Below are 17,966 nucleotides of genomic sequence, written 5' to 3'. Positions count from 1 at the left end.
CATCTCTTATGGTATCAACTCAAGACATGTTCTCCACTTCTTTCATTTCCAAATAATTCATCAAGTTCTACGTCAATATCACTATCCCCATCATTTCCAAGTTCAAGAATGACTAAATCTTCAAGACACATCGACATATTTACTCAAATCTTTTCAACTGTTATAGTTGACAAAAAAAAATATGTTAATACTAACAATCCAATCCAACACAAGTTCAAAAGATAATTTAAGCTCAATTTTATGAACAGTCCAAAAAGTTTGTTTTTTTAAACAGTCCAAACAGACCAAATAGATCAAAACTCCAAACAGTCCGAATTTTATTTTATGACCAATCCAAACAGTCCAATCTTATAATATTAAAATAATAATAAAAAAAATCAACTACAACCCAAATGTTTAGTCCAACTTATAATATTAAACTACAAAAAATAAAAATAAAAATAAAACATTCAAATCTTACACAATACTAGATTTATGGAGCGCAATCCCAAGTTTCAACCAAAATAGGTCAAAACTCTAGTTTTTTTATGCATACATTTAAATAAAATAGTATATCTATGGAGTACAATATCATATATTGGGGGGGAAAAGACAAAACATTGCCTACAATCGGCAGTGACAGAAAGAACGGTGACGATGGTGGATGACGAACGATCATGGATAGTGGATGATCGTCGATGGCGGAATACAGACGGTGGCAGTGGAGGTGGCAAACGATGACTGTGAGAGAAAGGCAGAAAGGGAGGAAGTTTGAGATGTGGAAGAAAGTGAAGGGAGAAGGTTGTGGGGCTGCTTTTGAGACCACTAAGTCGTGTACCCCGTACATGATTTACGATAGTCGTGGACCCTATGCTGCATGCCTGTACATGTGGCAGTCTGCATGTGTCATGTCACTACCAGGTGTGGCAGATTCACATACTACGAAGGAAGTCGTGGATCTCGTCCACGATTTAGGGATAATCATGTACCGAGTCCACGATTCCACTACTCCATTTTTATCAATACTTTTAGCCCAACAATATTTTTGTTAATAATGATTAAAATAACATTATTTTAAAAAAAAATCTATTTCTTACAACTCTTGGAGTTATATTCAAACACAATTGTAAAGGAATACAAATAGAATTAACCCTATTTTACCCCTCTCCCACTTGCGTGTGACCACCAATGACCCAAAAATATATTAAAAAAAAGAAAAAAAAATAGAGAGAGAGAAATAAAAAACTAGTAATCACTAGGAAGGAAGAGGAAGTTTGAGGCATTCTCAAATCGTTTTCTCTATTTTTTCTTGAGAATAGTTGGGAGAACTCAGAGACAGAGATACAACCAAAGAGAAACAAAGAAGGAAACTCAGTAGAACCAAGAGAAGAAACCCCCAATTTTTACACACTTAATAGACTCAAATCTCTACATACAGAAGAAGAGAAGAGAAAGAAGAGAGAATCTTGAGCTACAAACAGCTCTTTCTCTTCCTCCTCTAATTTTGATTAGTTTTTTTTTTTTTTTTTTTGTCTTTTTGGGTTTTCTTCCTTGTTTCCATTTCATATGCCTTCTGTTTCTCGTTAATCTCTGTTTGAGCGAGATAGGAGAGAGATCTTGTCCTTCTACATTGCCTACTCTGTAGCGGACAAGGTAATCTCATTACCCAATTGCCGAATCACTTTCTCTCATCGACCCACTTGATTTTTCCCTTGGAATTTCTTCGTTATCGGGCTAAATCGAGCTGCTTTTACCCTTTTCATCGATACCCTATAATTGAATAGGTAGTCTTTTTTCAGGGTTTTGATTCTATCTATCTATTTCTTTGTTTTAAAAAAGATTTCTTCGGATTCTCGGTTTTTTGTTTTTGAGGATTGAAAATTTAGGGTTTTGGTACTGGCTATGTGCTCATCTATTCGGTGGATTTTCTAGGGTTTTGACGGATCGTAACTGGGTGGCTCTCCAATTTATCGGGTTTGCACTAATTAGGGTTTGGAACCGGCTATGGATTGAAAGTATGATTGTGACTGGGACATCGCGCTTTCTCTAGAATGGGCTGGAGCTCCGATCTTTTGTGGGATTCTGGTTTTAGTCTGTACTTTGCCGAGGCTGCGATTTTGAAACTGTAACGTACCACTTGAATGAACTGAACTTTGCTGGTCTGATCATGGAAGAGGATTGCACATTATAGACTTGTTTTTGATAGTGATCAGTTTCAACCCAATCAATTTTTTGGATTACAAGGGATTTTCGATACTGTTTCTGGTGTTTCAGCTCTAATTTTGGAGTTCTGTTGGTTTAATAATTTGCCCAAAAGGATAATCAAGAGGCCATTGCGTTGAGTCATTGACATTTTCCACGAACTGATCGCGAGAGCTAATTTGTGCTTAATTTGTTGCTAAGGAGTTCTTTTTGTCTGCGTTTCAATTGATTTTGTCCTTTCGTATTTAGGTTTTCTCTGATATTCGGGAACTGGATTAGAATTCATTTAGTCCAGTGGCAGAGTTGGCTCTTAGTATCTCTTTTTGTTGAGAATTTTGGAAATATTATCTCTTGGCCTGTGCTTATTATTCCTCTACTCGTTTTTTTAAGTGGTAAGAGTTCTCCAAGGTTTGCGAATTGCATCTGTGGGATTGACTAAGAAGCTCATGGAGGAATATTGAAACTGGAAATGAATGCGAGGACATGGTGCATGGACAGCAGCTTAGTTTCTTGTTCGTTCCTTTTTCGGAACAGTGCTTCTGGAAAGTAGTTATAGCATTTTCGCTTGTGGAAAGAGCTCTTGTTTTTTGTATTACTCTGTGCAATGTCGCGCTGCTTTCCATTTCCGCCACCAGGATATGAAAAGAAGTCTAGGGCAGAGGATGCAGACCTACTAAAAAAGGTTTATAACTTTCCTTGTCTTATGATACATATAATACTTGTGAGATATTTGATGGAGAAGAATCATTTACTGGCCCTTATGATTCAACATGGAGCAACCTACTATAACTCCATTCTGGGAGGTTTATTAGGCATGATTTCACAATCATCATAAAGGCTCAAATGACTAGACTTGTTTGGCATTTAGATGAATCAACTGGTCCTTCTATTTTCTTTAAGCATTACTGGTATCATAAACTGTTAGATTCACTGCCGTTTCTTAAAAATTGAATATTATTCTGCATAACCATTCCAAGTGTCCCAAGTAAAATGAACAATTCATATGTTAGTTAGATTAAAAGCAATGGATGGTAGTGGATCTCAAGATAATCATGTATGCCATTGCCTCATTTCATAGATCCTAGCTTATTAGATGATTTATAGACTAGCTCTCTGCCAGCTACTTTCCTCCTTGTATTTTGTTTTGTTTGTTTGTATCTGCCTTTTTTTGGGTGTTCTTGTGCATCTTGAGAATCTGAAAAATATTTCTGCCACATTCACGTGTTTCTTTGGATAAATGGTAGCTGTAGATGGCAATATAGCCTCACTTTTTTGGTATTACAATGATGAAATTGTTTGTAGATATTGTTTAACAGTTGACCATGTATTTGACAATGTTTGATATAGCCTTTAGTTGGCGTCGTGGAAGTTTTTGATTCTTTTCTCAAAGATATTTTTGAAAAAATGCTCTTCACCTTTGACATATATATACATTGATACATATTATTTGTCGTTTGGCATTTCAAGTATCTCAAGTGTGGGGTGAGACCAGATCTTTCAGCTTTGTATCATCGCACTGGATGGCCCATTATATCAGTGATTCAAAAAATTTCCCAAGAGTTTTACTTAGCAATTCTTGTCGGGGAGCTGTTCAAACGGGAGAGTTTTCTTTTCAATCTCCTTCAGCCTAACCTTGGGACATGAATTCTTCTGTGTCTTCTATGGGGAAGCTTCTCCTATGAATCTGCTAAGTGCTAACTCTATCAAATCTTTGGATTTGATTTCTCCAGCCCAATTTTATCAGGTTTCTAATAATTTTGATATGTTGATCACTTGAATTCTTTGAGGATTTCCACTTCTTAATCTCCCCTTCCAGATCTATAGCCTATGTTTCCCATCTCATCTCAAGGACTTCCATTTTTTTAACTACATTGTAAGGGTACAATTCCAGTAGGCTTCTTTGGTTGGTGGCTTGGGAGAAGACTACTTCCGAAATTTACATTCAAATGAGAATCCTAAGGCTCTCATGCGAAGCTAACATGGGAAAAGAAATATTGTATAACCAAAGCACAAGTTTAAACCTTCATGGTTGACCTAGTGGTAAATAAGGGAACATCCGTTTGATAAAGAGCTAAGAGGTTATGGGTTTAATCCATGGTGGCTACCTACCTAGGATGTAATATCTTAGGAGTTTTGTTATGGGTTTAATCCATGGTGGCTACCTACCTAGGATTTAATATCTTAGGAGTTTTGTTGACACTCAAATGTCGTAGGATTAGACAGATTGTCACGTGAGATTAGTTGAGGTGTGTGTAAGCTGACCTCGACACTCATGGATATAAAAAAAAAAAAACCACCAAAGCACACGTTTCAAATGAGAATCCTAAGGTTCTCACTATTGGAAGTTAAAAATGAAGCTCATATATAGAATCTCATGTACTACTCCATAATTGCAAATCTAACTATTTGAATCGAGCTAGATAGCTTGTTGTGTATAGAGAGAAGGATAAATAACTGTGAGATGAATTGAGAACCTGAGAGAGATACGAGCATGAAAGGAGAAGTAAAAGATGTGAAAGCATGGCCAGAGCATGGGGGGTGAGTGATAAAGTTGGGCCTTGCTCTTGGAGAAGCTGTCGAGTTATGGGGTAAGGATGATGGCTGGGTTTTTTATATTTTTATCAACCCTACAAGTGATTTTTTTTTTCTTTTTTTTTTTTGGGGGGGGGGGCGGAGGTTGCTGCCAATGGTTTATAATTTTCTGCCTTCTCAAACAAAGGTTGAATTTGACTTGATTCATAGACCCAAATTTTTATTTATACATCCAGGCTAAAATCATCTGGGTTGTTTCCCTTTTTCTTCTAATTGTTACTGCATATCTTCTCATGTTGGGGTTCTTGTGTTTCTAAATAAATTGGAAACCTCATCTTGAGGTGTCAAACTCATGTTAGGCCTCTGTTGATGTATAGGACATGTGACATGATACCAACACCTACAATCTGGCTTTTATGATCAGTGCTTGAAAAAAAATCTTTTTCGATTATTGGAATTGTGATTGGTTTGCATGCTTTTGGTAATGGACATGTCTCTGATGATGAACATCAAGAAACTCTAGATTACTACTTGTGTGGAACTTGTCTATACTTCTTGTTTTGATTTAAATCAGTTATATGAATATGCGATGATAGAGTTGTTTGTTAGATATGTGTGACTGTCTTCACTTTGCTTGCTGCTTTTGTTTGAATTTCTCATCCAGTCCTTTTGTTTGATCTTCCCTCTTACAAATCTTTCTTGAACTTGCAGTCCTTTTGTTGCAGCTTTATTTTACAATAGCATCAGATTCTTAATTTCTTATCTAGTCCTTTTATATTACATTAGTGTCAGATTCTTAATTTGTTGTCTGTTTTTGGTGTTCTTGTATTGTGTTGTTTGAGAGATGAGGGAAGGAGTGGTACTAATTAATTAATCTACAAAATGGTATTTGAGAAGCATGGATCTTAGTAGGAATAATACATGTTCTTGTATGAATTCTGTTCTCTTATATTGTCGACTGCGAAGTTTCAAAGAATTCCATCCTGGTGCCATTGCTAAAATTAGCCATATTTGAATAATTAGAGTTTATTCCAACAAACTGTTTGCAATGATCTCTTTTTGTATTACATCATGTTATAATGATTGATTTATTATTATTTGGGTATCTGGATCGAGAAAAACAATTGAATCTTTAGGGCTATGGAGAGATGAGAGAGGAGGAGGCTTGATCCTTGTCTAGATTTAATGCTTCTCTCTGGGTGTTTGTGTTTAAGGATTTTGAAATTATTCATTAATTCTTTTTGGATGGATGCCTCTTCTTAGGTTGCTAGACTTGTACTTGTGTTTGTCTCCTTGTGGTGTTGTCTGTAGGGCCCGTCTTTTGTTTTTCTCTTGCTAGTGTTGGCCTTCTGGTACATTTTTTTTAAAGTACCCCCCCAATTTAAGGCTTGGTCTTTCAAATTTTTTTTAAGAAAGAAAAGATACTTTCTAATTCAGAGTTCATATTTAATTTGCTCCTTTTATAATACACATATTTTAGAACTGAAAATGTTTTAAGGATTTTGTGGGTTGGTTTATGAGATCTCCATCAAACTCTTATTCGTAGAAAATTTTGGAGTAGGCACCTCTGTGGATGGCAGACTGTATAAACTTGAGATCTTGGGAGACTTCACCTTCAAATTAAGCTTTTTTCCTTTAATATATCGGTTGACTGCAATTCTCTCTCCTATTTCTTGTACTATTCAGAGGAATTGGATCCTGAAGGGGTTGACAGTTTTCTTAGGTCCAAAGAAGTTACGTTCCATCTTCTTTTCCCTTAATGGTACAGACTTCCTTAGAGTGAGCAGACAATCAAGACCTTTTGCCCCTTAGTTTTCAACTCCACAGTTTGATGATCTTACCTGAAAACTTTTGCTCAATGACCCATAGTGTATCCAGAGCAAGAATTCTGTGAAAGAATAGATATAGATATGGCTTTCGCTTTGACTATGGCAACTTTTGTACACAAGCGTTGCTAATAAGTATCTAGAACAAGGCTATGTTAGGTAGTTCAGTACATAGATCCACTGTAATTAGATTGCTTGGAAAGTCGAAATAAAGAGCTTAATGTTGTTTGGTTTTTTTTTGTGTCATCTAAATTGTAATGATGCCTAAACGGAGGCTTACTAGTAAAACAATAAGATTCCTTCAGAGGCCATCTTCTCATATCAGGCTACTGACGAAGCCAAATTTTATGACTATTATTGGATGGAGCAGCCTATTCTTAGATCTTAAGACTGAAAGGTGGGTCTCATTTTAAAATAAAATCACATCCCTTATGCTTTCCGGGTCAGCAACTATGATGTAGACATTTGTAAGCTTAGCCAACTGATAGTGTTTGTGTACTTAAAAAAGGCTGGTTTATTTGTTGTAACGTCTTTCCAAGAAAAAGTATTCAGTATGCTTGGTGCATTTGGACATATAATTTGAAGGGCTTCTAGCACTTCTCCAGTAAGCTGACAGAGAGTTCCATCTTATTTGCTCAAACCATATTTGCTAATGGATAATTCTATGCCAGAATTCTTCCATTTCATTGAAAAATCACTATCCTCATTTTGATCCTTTTTTACAAGCTTCCCAAGACTGAGACTACATTTGTAGTGAAAGTTTAGGGTTAATATTGATACAACTCCCCGAGTTTAGGGTCAAGGTTGATTTTTTCCTCTTTTCTTTCTTTAATTTCTTAATTTTTTTTAAAAAAATTATTATTACTACTATTATTATAGTGATGTCTTTATCAACTAATCTATGCTCTTGGCCTTGCTAAACGTTCATTGGACCAAGAAACCAAAGTCTTATTCAAACACATTCGTAAAGAAAATAAGTGGTATTAGCCTTATTTTACCCGTCTCACTTGTGTGTGTCCTCCAATCACCCAAAAATATACAAATAAAAAAAGAGAGTGAAATAAAAACTAGTGATCACTAAAGGGAGTTTGAGGCAATCTTAAATTGTTTTCTCTATTTTTCTTTAGAATAGTTAGAAGAACTCACTGACAGAGATACACCCAGAGAGAAACAAAGAAGGAAACATAGTAGAACCAGAGAGGAAACCCCTAACTTAATAGACTCAAATCTCTGCACGCAGAAAAAGAGAGAATCTAGAACTAGAAAGAGCTTTTTATCAATACACGTCAATACCTTCCCATAGTCTTATATTTGGAGCCTTCACAGGCTTACATGTTTTTGTTTTGCTCTTGTGTTATAAGCGGCAATCTGAAACATTCAGTACAATGTGTTCCATGCTGTTTTGTGAATGCTTGAACTGGAGTTGGTATTGAAAATTTTTTTTGGTCCTTTGCGAGATTCAAAAGATTTATTTAAAGCAACACAAATGCTTGATGTTCTGTGAAATTGTATGAGATGATTGAATATTGCAAACGTCTAGTTCTCTCTTATGCAGTAGTTTATCGTTACTCTGATGATGTGGTGCATTGACTTCTAACGATTTTATTTTAATCTTAACTTTTTTCGCTTTTTAAATATTTCTTGTAGCACCGTTTCATTTAAAAGAGACATACATAAAAGTTTCTATTTGATCTTGTTTCAATTCCAGTTTATAATAAGCTGAGTTTCATCATTTCATAGGTTATGGACATAGCATATAGAAATTGAGAAAAGACGTTTTCCCCTCATTTTGAAATGATTTTTCTCTAATATCCACACTCTTCTTTCTGATTGGTAGGAAAAGAGCAAAGAGAAAAAGCATAAAAAGGAGAAGAAAGAGAAGGAGAAGAGAGAGGGCAAAGAAAAAAGAGATAAGGATAAAAGTGATGAGAAACGTCGGGAAAAGAAAGACAAAAAGAAAGACAGAGACAAAAAGAAGGATAGGAATAAGGAGAAGGAGAAAGCACGTGCCACGGAGGAGAGTAGAAATTCGGGGAAAATTGGGAGTCAAAATGGAGAGGAAGCTGTTAGAGTCAAACATAACAGTGTTCAAGAGGAGAAGCATGCTGGGCAATTTGATTCTTACGTTGGAAATAAGATTAGCCAGAATGCCTTTCTTTCTAAGGAAGCCAAGAACTCAAAAATGGTGCTGGAGGTGGGGAGGAGAATTGAGGACGGTGGAACTGCAAAAGTTGAGAAGTTTGCTGTTGCACAACCAAGAAGGGATGATGGAATGGTCACACAGATGGGTAGGAGTTCTGAGACCTTGTTTGAAGCTAAGGAACAAAGCAAGAACAAGAAAATTGATGAAAAAAAATACAATGGTCAGGGAATTAGACATGAGGAAAGATTTAGTGGCAATTCTGCAGTCCCAAGTTCCGCCACGACTGCAACTGCGACTGTTGAATCTGGAGTTCCAGGAATGTTTAAACAAATGGAGAAAAGTGCAGAGAGAAGGAAAGAAGCAAATGATAAAACCAGACAGAAAGAAGGTGAAGAAAAACGGAGCAAACACAAGGATAAAGATAAAGAGAAGAAAGGACGGTCGAATGATAAAGAGAGTGATAAAGAGAAGAAAAAAGAGAAGAAAGAAAAGAAAGTGAAGGAGAAGGAGATGGTGGAAGAGAAGAATGCCATGGTAGATAAAACAAAAGAGATCAATAAGGATAACCTATTAGGTAGACATTCTACAAATACGAATACATCACAACTTCCTGACAGCAATATAGGTGCTGCAGTTGAGGAAAACTTAATTAAGAAACGAAAGGATTTTGAGCCTAATGGAGTCTTGCATGGTGAGTTAATTTGTATAAATGAACCACGTAATTGTTTGGCTATGGATCTATTAATTGAACTTGGTTGTAGTTTATACTGGTAACTCTTTTAGCTCTCAAAATAGTTTTCTTAATTTTCTTTCAGCAATTGACAACAGATCCGGTAAGTTGTTGAAGCCTAATTCTCATCCATTGAAGGAAAATGGTAGGATACTGGAACCGTGCTCGACTTCCCCCTTGCCTCCTTCAGACAGACAGGCTGTGTCAAATGACCTTATTTTGGTTAGTAAAGAACGCAAGATTAATGGCATTATTGAAGCTCACCACCCACCTGCCTCTTCGAAACACAAGTCGGGTGGACAAGATGATCATCTTCAACCTACTCCAATTCATAAAAAATCACCCCATCCAGATTCCAAGCACTTGAGTCAGGTATATTCGGTACCCAAAATGGAGGAATTGTCAGATTCTGACAACCAAGATTGGTTATTTAGCAGCAATACTTCCCTAGTGATGAAGCCCAAGTTGGAAGCTTCGGAGGCCGAGGAAATGCCGCAAGTATGGGCTGAGGCAATGCAGATAGAATCAGCTGATGTTTATGCTCTGCCTTATGTTATTCCATACTGACGGTCTCACATGATTGGGCATGATTTACCAACTTGACTCTATCTGACTTGGGGGTAGGTAGACCCGCCTTGAAATTGTGTTGGAGTGGTGATTCACCGACAACCACATTGCACCAACTCCCTCAAAACACATTGGGAGAAGAGATCCATTCTTGCAGCTGTAGCTGGACATGTGATTTTGATAATCTTGCTATCAAATTGTTCATTGGAACAGCATCATCTGGATTGCTCTTGATCGTTGAGGGGTGGGCTAGGTATGGAAGGTGGTTTTTGGCTTAGGACATTAAATAACTAATTCATTGAAATGAGAAAATTCATAAAGGCAGCTCTGGGAGGTTTGCCTGCAGAGAGAGAGAGAGAGAGAGAGTGAGTGAATGAGTGAGAGAGGAGGTGTGATCTTGTGGTATTTTATTTAATTTGCTTGGAGCTGAAAAAAGCACTTTCTAATTGAGAATGTGAAAGGAATTAGATGTGGTCTTTACAACTCCACCACAATTTTGATTTGTATCATAGAACTTTTATTTACAGAAAATGTAAGATAGAGGGAAAAGGAAAGTAGTGCAATTCATTTATGAGCCCTGTGGATTAGTTTTCACATCTTCATTTTTCATTCCTAGATGATGATAAAGACTGCTGGTTTGCTTTTGAAGATACAGAAAGCTTAACTACCCTTATTGAGCTCAAGAAAATTTCTCCTCTTTGCTAGCTTTCTATTCTGGTGTCGGACTTTGTGGTAGCCATTGCAGTGATTTGTTAGCTTCTAAGATCTCTCTCCATAAATTTGTTTCCTATCAATTAGGCTGCAAGATGGGGAATAGCATTAGAACAAGAATGGACGCTGTTGAAGTTAATTGGTTGGCAGGTGTTGGTGTCTCTCTCACAATCATTGAAACCTGATGGTAAGTTGAAGAATCCTTTGTAAATCCTGCATTTTGATTCTTTTTGCCTCAATCTTCTTTTAGTTTTCTGATACTCTGGTTTGAGAACTAGTTATGAAATTTGTTTGGTAGAGTTGGCAATCAGTTGAGTTGTAGAAGTTGAGATTATTGGATACTTTGATAACTTGAAATCAATTGTATAGGCAGATTTAGGGGTTCTTTTAGTTATATTATATATTTGGATGAATAGTTTTTAAATTTTATTTTTCAAATTATTCTTTTAGAACTTTATTTTATCACAGAAGGGTGGGGGGAGTGTTGGAGGTGCACTTCTTGTTCTTGATTTGGGGGAATTGGAGTTGAAGATTTCTTTGTTTATTTGAAACTTTTTCATTTCATATCTTTTATTAATAAAAATAATAATTCAACCCAAACATTGTAAGTATAAGTTAATATAAGTTTGTGATAAAAGATGTACTTCTATTATTTCCTACTAGTTTAAGTAATTAATTTTTTTAAAAAAATTAATTGATAATTTAAGAGAAAGTCAAAGACATGCATAGTAATCTAAACAAGTTTGGTTGGTACTCAATCTCCATTTCCAAATTATACTGGCATTTTCATCTCCAACTCTATTTTAAACTAAAATATTTTACCGGCAACTTCGAAATTTCTGCATGTACCAAAACAATATTTTGGTCAATGGTTTAAGTATGAAATTTCCCATGCAATCTTAAATAAAATTCTAACTCATTTCTTCACCAAGTTTCTAAGCACTTTTCAATAAGGTACATTTTTATCGATTTGTATCAATCATTTTTATCGATTTGTATCAATTAGACGTACTATTGAAATTACTTTACTTGCTAAAAAAACACCATATCATAAAGCTACCAAGCTCAAATTCCTACTCATCGCTACATCGATGAGTATTATTCTTTCTAGGTATTTTCACTATTCTCATTTGGCTCTTAGTACACACAACAGAGCGAAAAACACAACTATTTTGATGTTCTTAGCTTTGACCAAAAAAAAAAAAAAAAATCCTTTAACTTTATCCACAAACATCTCATTGGCTCATTCCTTATGTTTCTCCAGGAACATTCCATTGGCCATCAACTCAGCCTTCAGCCCCACCACTTCATTCTCCGGCAGAATCACAGTCACATACCTCCCGCGGTCGTCGTCGTCATGGCCACCGACCCCATCATCTGCTGGTCCAGGAACGACCACCACCACTCCACCGTCTCCGATGCCGTGCAAGGTGTAATGCACAAATTTGGGTCTCCCAAAATCCAATTCCATAATCCCATTTCCATACAAATCAGCTTCATCCCATTTCACAAACGTCAGATTCGCCCCATAAACAATGAAATCACTCACTCCATCGTCCCTATCCACAGCCTCTTCTATGAGCTCCCCTTCTTCCTCCACCCCGCTAGCTACCAGCAGCGCTGCAGTATCCCTCCGGTCGACGTTGGAGATGGCGGCGGCGGCGGATTTGACTGTGCTGATCTTTTGGGTGTTCCCAATTATTTTCCCCTGTTGTTTAATTGGGTCAAGTTTGCAGAGAGTCACCGTCGTGGGTTCGGAGCCTCGCCTGAGCTTGGCTATTGACTGCCATAGAGCGGCGCAGATGGATTCGAAAGGTGGGGTTTGGTGGGGCATTTGGGTTTGTAATTTGGCCAATTGGGTCGCGTTTAATTTGAAGGAAAATGATTCCATTTTGTACTTGTTGGTGGGGATCCAGTGGTCCCCGACTGGGTCAACTCGCCGAAGGGAAAGTGGGGGTTTGGCGGTGGTGTTGACTGGAGGTTTGGGCGGTGGAGTGGTTGTGATGGTGCCAAGGACGGGTTGTGGCGGGGGTGTGACGGCGGTAGCGCCAGCGCCAGCGCCGAAGATGATATTGGTGAGAGAGTTCATGAACGCGGCGGCGGAGAAGGCGTCGCCGAGGAAGTGGGCCCAGCTCAGCCCAATTGACATTCCTTTGCATTTGAATCTCGTTACCTGTAAACATAATAATATAATATTCAAATATTAGTTTTTTTTTTTTTTTTGGTATTTGTTGTTTAATTTTGATAATTATTTCATTTCTGAACTTAAAAAAAAAAAAAAAAAACTTTTATGGAGTAAAATATGAAAAATTAACGAAAAAATTCTAATGATACCTATCAAATGAAGTTTATGACTCTCTTATAAATTACTTAAGATTTAAAACTATTTAGAGAAATGTTTTGGCAATATGTATAATAATCGTTTGATAATTAAGCTTATAAACTAAAAATTGTTTTATATTTTGTATTTTTAGAATTTAACCAAGATGAAAATCATCATTAAAAAGAAAAATCAAATGATTATCAAACCTAAAATTTTGTTGAAGTTCACTGTTTTAAATTAATGGTTTGAATTTTTTTTGCTATGCAATTGTTTAGAAAAAAGTATGGACAATATGACATGCACGTGTCACGCTCTTATAATATTAAATTAATGTTATTTTTTTAAACTTAAATAGAATAGATAGGGGCAATATTTACATCGACTAATAAAATCACGAGTGACAGTGTGACAGTGTACCAGTTTCATTCAGTCGTTTTTTATGTATTAATTTTATTAAAAACTGATAACAGTGAAAATTTTATGGGCCGAAAAAGAGAACCATGCTGCCTCCCCTACCAAAAATAAAATAAATAATAATAATAATGATAAAAGGTTAAAATATTATTTTAGGCCCTATATTTTGAAGTTTATTCTATTTTAATCAATGTATTTTCAATTGTCTAATTTTAATCCCTATATTTTTAATAAATCTTAAATTTTGTTATATATAATCATTTTTACTATAGCTTTTGAAAACATATTCTCATATTGTATTTTTCTTTGATGAAAATTAATCAATTTCGATAAAAATTAATTTTGAGAGACTTAAATTTAAAATTTATTGAAAATATATAGACTAGAATTAGACAAAACTTCAAGAAATATATATATATATATATATATTTGAATATAGGAAAATAAAATTTTGTCGTTCAACTTTAAAACTTGTTCTATTTTAATCCATAAATTTCTAAAAATGTCAATCTAGTCCCTAAACTTTTAAAAGATGCTTACTTTGGTCTCTGCTATTAAAATTTTATTAATTCTTAAACAAAATGAGGAGAAAACTTATATTTTAAAATCAAATAAGTTAGTTGTGCCAAAAAATGTAGGGTTTCAATTTTGAATTATGCGGCAAAAAAATTTTCTCATTTTGCATTCAAGATTTTGGCCGTTCAATATTTTGGCGCATTGATTGTTGACATTGTATTTCATTTTTATTTTGTTCAACACATGCTAAATGCAATTTCATCAAAGAGTTGATAAATTTTTAATGATAAGAGCCAAAATAAACACTTTTACTTTTTAAAAGTTTAGAGATAAAACAATAATTTTTAAAAATTTAAAGAACCAAAATAAAATAAGACTCAAATATCATAGATGAAAATAAGATTTAGACTCAAAAAACATGTCCAAGAAATATGAGAAAAAGCTGTCCCACAACTAGAAACCCACTCATTATTTACTGCCATCATTAAAAGCAAATTAAACTCTACTCTCTCTTCGTGATGGAGCCATGTCTCTCACCTACCAACCTTTCAATAATTGATGAAAGTAAGAGAACAAAACTCAGAAAATTCGAGATACAAATTTTAATTTGCTGAATTTTTTTTTTTAGTATAGAATGTTCAAATGTCTCGACAATTTGAACTATCCAACCTAAATTATAAGGGTTGGATTGGGATGAGTTGGAGATCCTATTCGAGTAATCAATCCCACCCATCCGAATTTTTTGGTTGATCCAAAAAAATCCCCTAACCCAACCCATATATATCCCTATTTTCTAGTTGGCTTTATTCTCCCCATTATTGAACTCAGATAGATATTTTTTACACTCGTTAGAATGATCTAAAATTTTTATGTATATAGAGAAACGATCTCTTTTGTACATATGATGTGACCTAATTCCGTTTGTTGATATAAATCCCTATATATTAGCAAAACCTAAGGTCAGAATTCATTTATTTAGAATTATTCTTTTACCTTTTTTTCCTAGCTCCAATGACCATGATTTTATGCAATAATTTTCAAATACTTTATTTCAATATTAACTTTCTTAAGATTTATATTTAGTCTGTCCTTAGAAAATTTAATGTACTAAATCATTGAAAATGGGAAGCCGTACTACAATTATATCTAAAATTGAATTAACAATAGTATTTAATTTATTATTATTTCTTTGTTAAAATATAGGATTAAAATTTCTAAAAAGTTAAACTTAAAAAGAAACTCAAGAGATGTTTAAACTATACAACACCATAACTAAGACTTTACTTTTTAGTAAAACAAATTGTTACTCCCAAAATTCTGATTTAGTTTTAATGATTTAAAGGTATTTTAAACAGACCAATAACAATAAGAATGTACCTATAAATATTTAGGAAAATAAACTTTTTTTTGTTTGTTATTTTTTTTAGAATTTAATAACATGTGAGAGTGAAAATTGAACTTCCCACCAATTTGTCCAACGTGGACATGTAAAAAATCTAATTTAAATAAATATATGATAATGAATCAATGATGGAGGAAATCATTTTTTTTTTAAAAGAAAATATTAATGGTAGAGGAACATATGAAAGGGCTTTTTTTAATTAATAATTATTTTTTTTCTGGGAAAAATATGAAATGTTTACTTCACACCGTTGGAATATGGCTTTCAATATCTGAGAAAATAACGTTTATATATATATATATATTATAAGTGAAAATAAACATAACACTTAATGCGTGATACTAACAACTAAAGTTTTACTGTTTGAGTAATGATAAAAGAAGAAAATCATTTAAGTACGTTAATCATGATATTCATCTCCATGTCATATTTTCACATTTATTTGATTTCTACATCAATATAAGAGGTGAATTAACATTTTATTGTATCGTAAAAAATTTATAAAACATAAAAAATAAAAAAATATATATTAGTAATATAAATATAAAATAAGCAATAAACATATTAATTTGTTTAAAAAGTGGACACTTTTATTTATTAATTTAGATATTTTTTCTATAATTTTCAAGACTATTCATCAACATTGGCATTTTATCGATATTTCTATTGATTTTTAAATCATGAAGCTAAAATAAAATTAGCTTAATTAGCAAATGATTACTCCTCTTAAATTTGAATTCCTCCACTCACTTTGAACTCAAAAAGATAAAAAAGAAAATGAAAATTCTGAAGTTTTTTTTAATTAATTTTTTATGTTCATTCATTTTATTTTTAAACATTTGGAAATTTGATAGAGCCATGGAGGACTAGCATATCCTAACTTCGTTAGCTCCCTAAGCTAATCAATATGGTAGCTAACTAACAAAAAAAAAAAAACATACTTAAATTCAATTATTAAGAGCCCGTTAAGATTAGAGATTTTTTAAAAAAAAAAAAATCATTATTATTTATATTTTATTTATTAAAAGTGTTTAAAATACATTTTGAAAGTATGTCAAAAGCCATTTCGAGTACTTACGAAACATTTCAACATTTTTAAAATGACTTATTTTTAAAATTAAAAATTTAAAAAGTTAAACCAAATATACTAAAAATTAATAATAAAATTTTTATTGTGACATTTAATTAATAAAACATAAAAAATAAACAAGTTGACTAGTTTATTCTAACACTTAAATTTCAAGCTTCTTATATTATTTTTTTTAAGTCAAACATTAGAGTGTGGTAAGATAATAATGATATTGATGCATTATACTTATGCTTGAATTGACCTATAAAAGAAAAGGCTACGACAACAATCGCAATAAATTCTTTTATATTATATAATTCTAACGAAAAAAGATTCTAATATTAACATAAACTTAACTAACATAAAGTATTATTTCTCGATCAAGATATTAGAAGTTTCAATTTCTTACCCAATAATCTTGATAATACTATAATTTAAACTAAAAAATATATTATAGTGTACATCAATATATCTAATAAAATTAATACATCGACATCCATATTTTAATCTTTGTTTAATGTTTAAGTTGTCCTAAATTAAAAATAATAATAAGAGAAATTCTTATAAATAGAAAATAATCTAAAAAATATTCACGGTAAAAAATTCCAAAAGTATTTATACTTTTGAAACATTTGCGATAAATATTTTTAAATATATTTTTTATATTTAAAACGACGCTAACAATAATAATAATAATTTTTTCAAATCAACCAAGTTATAATTTCTTTAGAAAAATAATAATAATCGAAGGGAATAAAAGTTGTGAATGGACGAACCTGCATATAAATGGGAGGAGAAAAGTGCAATTCAGGTCCGATAACCTTCTGCGAAACCAGCAATTTCATCGCCGACCAATCATCTCCGATCATCTTCAGCCATTCCGCCACCGTACTATCACACTCCGCCTCAATAAACCTAGCGCCACAGTCATTACACTTTATGAACGGCCGGCCGGAATCCGCTCGCCTGAGTCGACCGCAGGTGACGTAGTATTCATTGAAGAGAGTAAACGTCGCGGCCTTAATCTGCGACACCGTCACCGTCTGGCTGGCCTCGGAATCGAAGAAGTAGATTCCGTTGATGTAATGGAGCTTCATCGCCAAATCGAGGCCGGTCAGGTGATAGGCGCTGTCGGATCCGATAGAATGGCCGGGACCGACGGAGGAGATTCTGAAGCTGTGAACGAGGCTCTGTTGATCGTCGCCGGAAACCATGGCGGAAGGAGGAGGATTTGATCGGAGGGGTTGTTTTGACAGAGGAGGAAGAGGGGGATTTTATGGGGTTTTATAGGGGCGGGGGTTCTTTTCTTTGGTCACAACCGGTGAGGGATTCAATAAGCATTTAATTACGTGTGGGCTGATTATAGGCTGTTATTTTCAATTCGTTGGTGGTTTTGAGTCAGATTAGCATTTATACGTCCATACCTTCTTTCAATTTTACCTCATTAAAATATCATTATACTTCCTGTATTTTGAAGTTTTCCCAGATTTTCTCCGTATTTTCAACCTGTTATTTTTAGTCCATGTATTTAAAAAAAATTAACTTCAAAGGA

General features: G+C 34.1%; 2 protein-coding genes across 3 annotated transcripts; one reads left to right on the top strand and one right to left on the bottom strand.

Moving 5' to 3' along the window:
- The first annotated feature begins 1,169 nt into the window (after positions 1-1,169).
- Positions 1,170-10,573, top strand: LOC120067835 (myb-like protein X). Of its 2 annotated transcripts, none has more exons than XM_039019428.2 (4): positions 1,170-1,763; positions 1,912-2,863; positions 8,377-9,373; positions 9,498-10,573. In XM_039019428.2, the coding sequence occupies exons 2-4, from the start codon at positions 2,786-2,788 to the stop codon at positions 9,977-9,979; spliced, it is 1,557 nt and encodes a 518-aa protein (XP_038875356.2). In that variant the 5' UTR covers positions 1,170-1,763; positions 1,912-2,785; the 3' UTR covers positions 9,980-10,573. The 2 variants fall into 2 exon arrangements, with proteins under 2 accessions (XP_038875356.2, XP_038875357.2); XM_039019429.2 differs by having other exon boundaries at positions 1,248-1,632.
- Positions 10,574-11,738: 1,165 nt separating this feature from the next.
- LOC120067837 (protein ECERIFERUM 26-like) lies at positions 11,739-17,745 on the bottom strand. The gene is made up of 2 exons (XM_039019430.2): positions 17,191-17,745; positions 11,739-12,863 (listed from the first exon to the last, which is right to left on the bottom strand). The coding sequence occupies exons 1-2, from the start codon at positions 17,626-17,628 to the stop codon at positions 11,934-11,936; spliced, it is 1,368 nt and encodes a 455-aa protein (XP_038875358.2). The 5' UTR covers positions 17,629-17,745; the 3' UTR covers positions 11,739-11,933.
- Positions 17,746-17,966: the final 221 nt, after the last annotated feature.

Source organism: Benincasa hispida, chromosome 12 (assembly GCF_027475165.1).
Source record: "Benincasa hispida cultivar pf3 chromosome 12, pf3_genome.v1.1, whole genome shotgun sequence".
NCBI classification, from domain to species: Eukaryota; Viridiplantae; Streptophyta; class Magnoliopsida; order Cucurbitales; family Cucurbitaceae; genus Benincasa; species Benincasa hispida.
The sequence above is the reverse complement of the archived record's forward strand: the minus strand, read 5'-3'. Positions and strand labels throughout refer to the sequence as shown.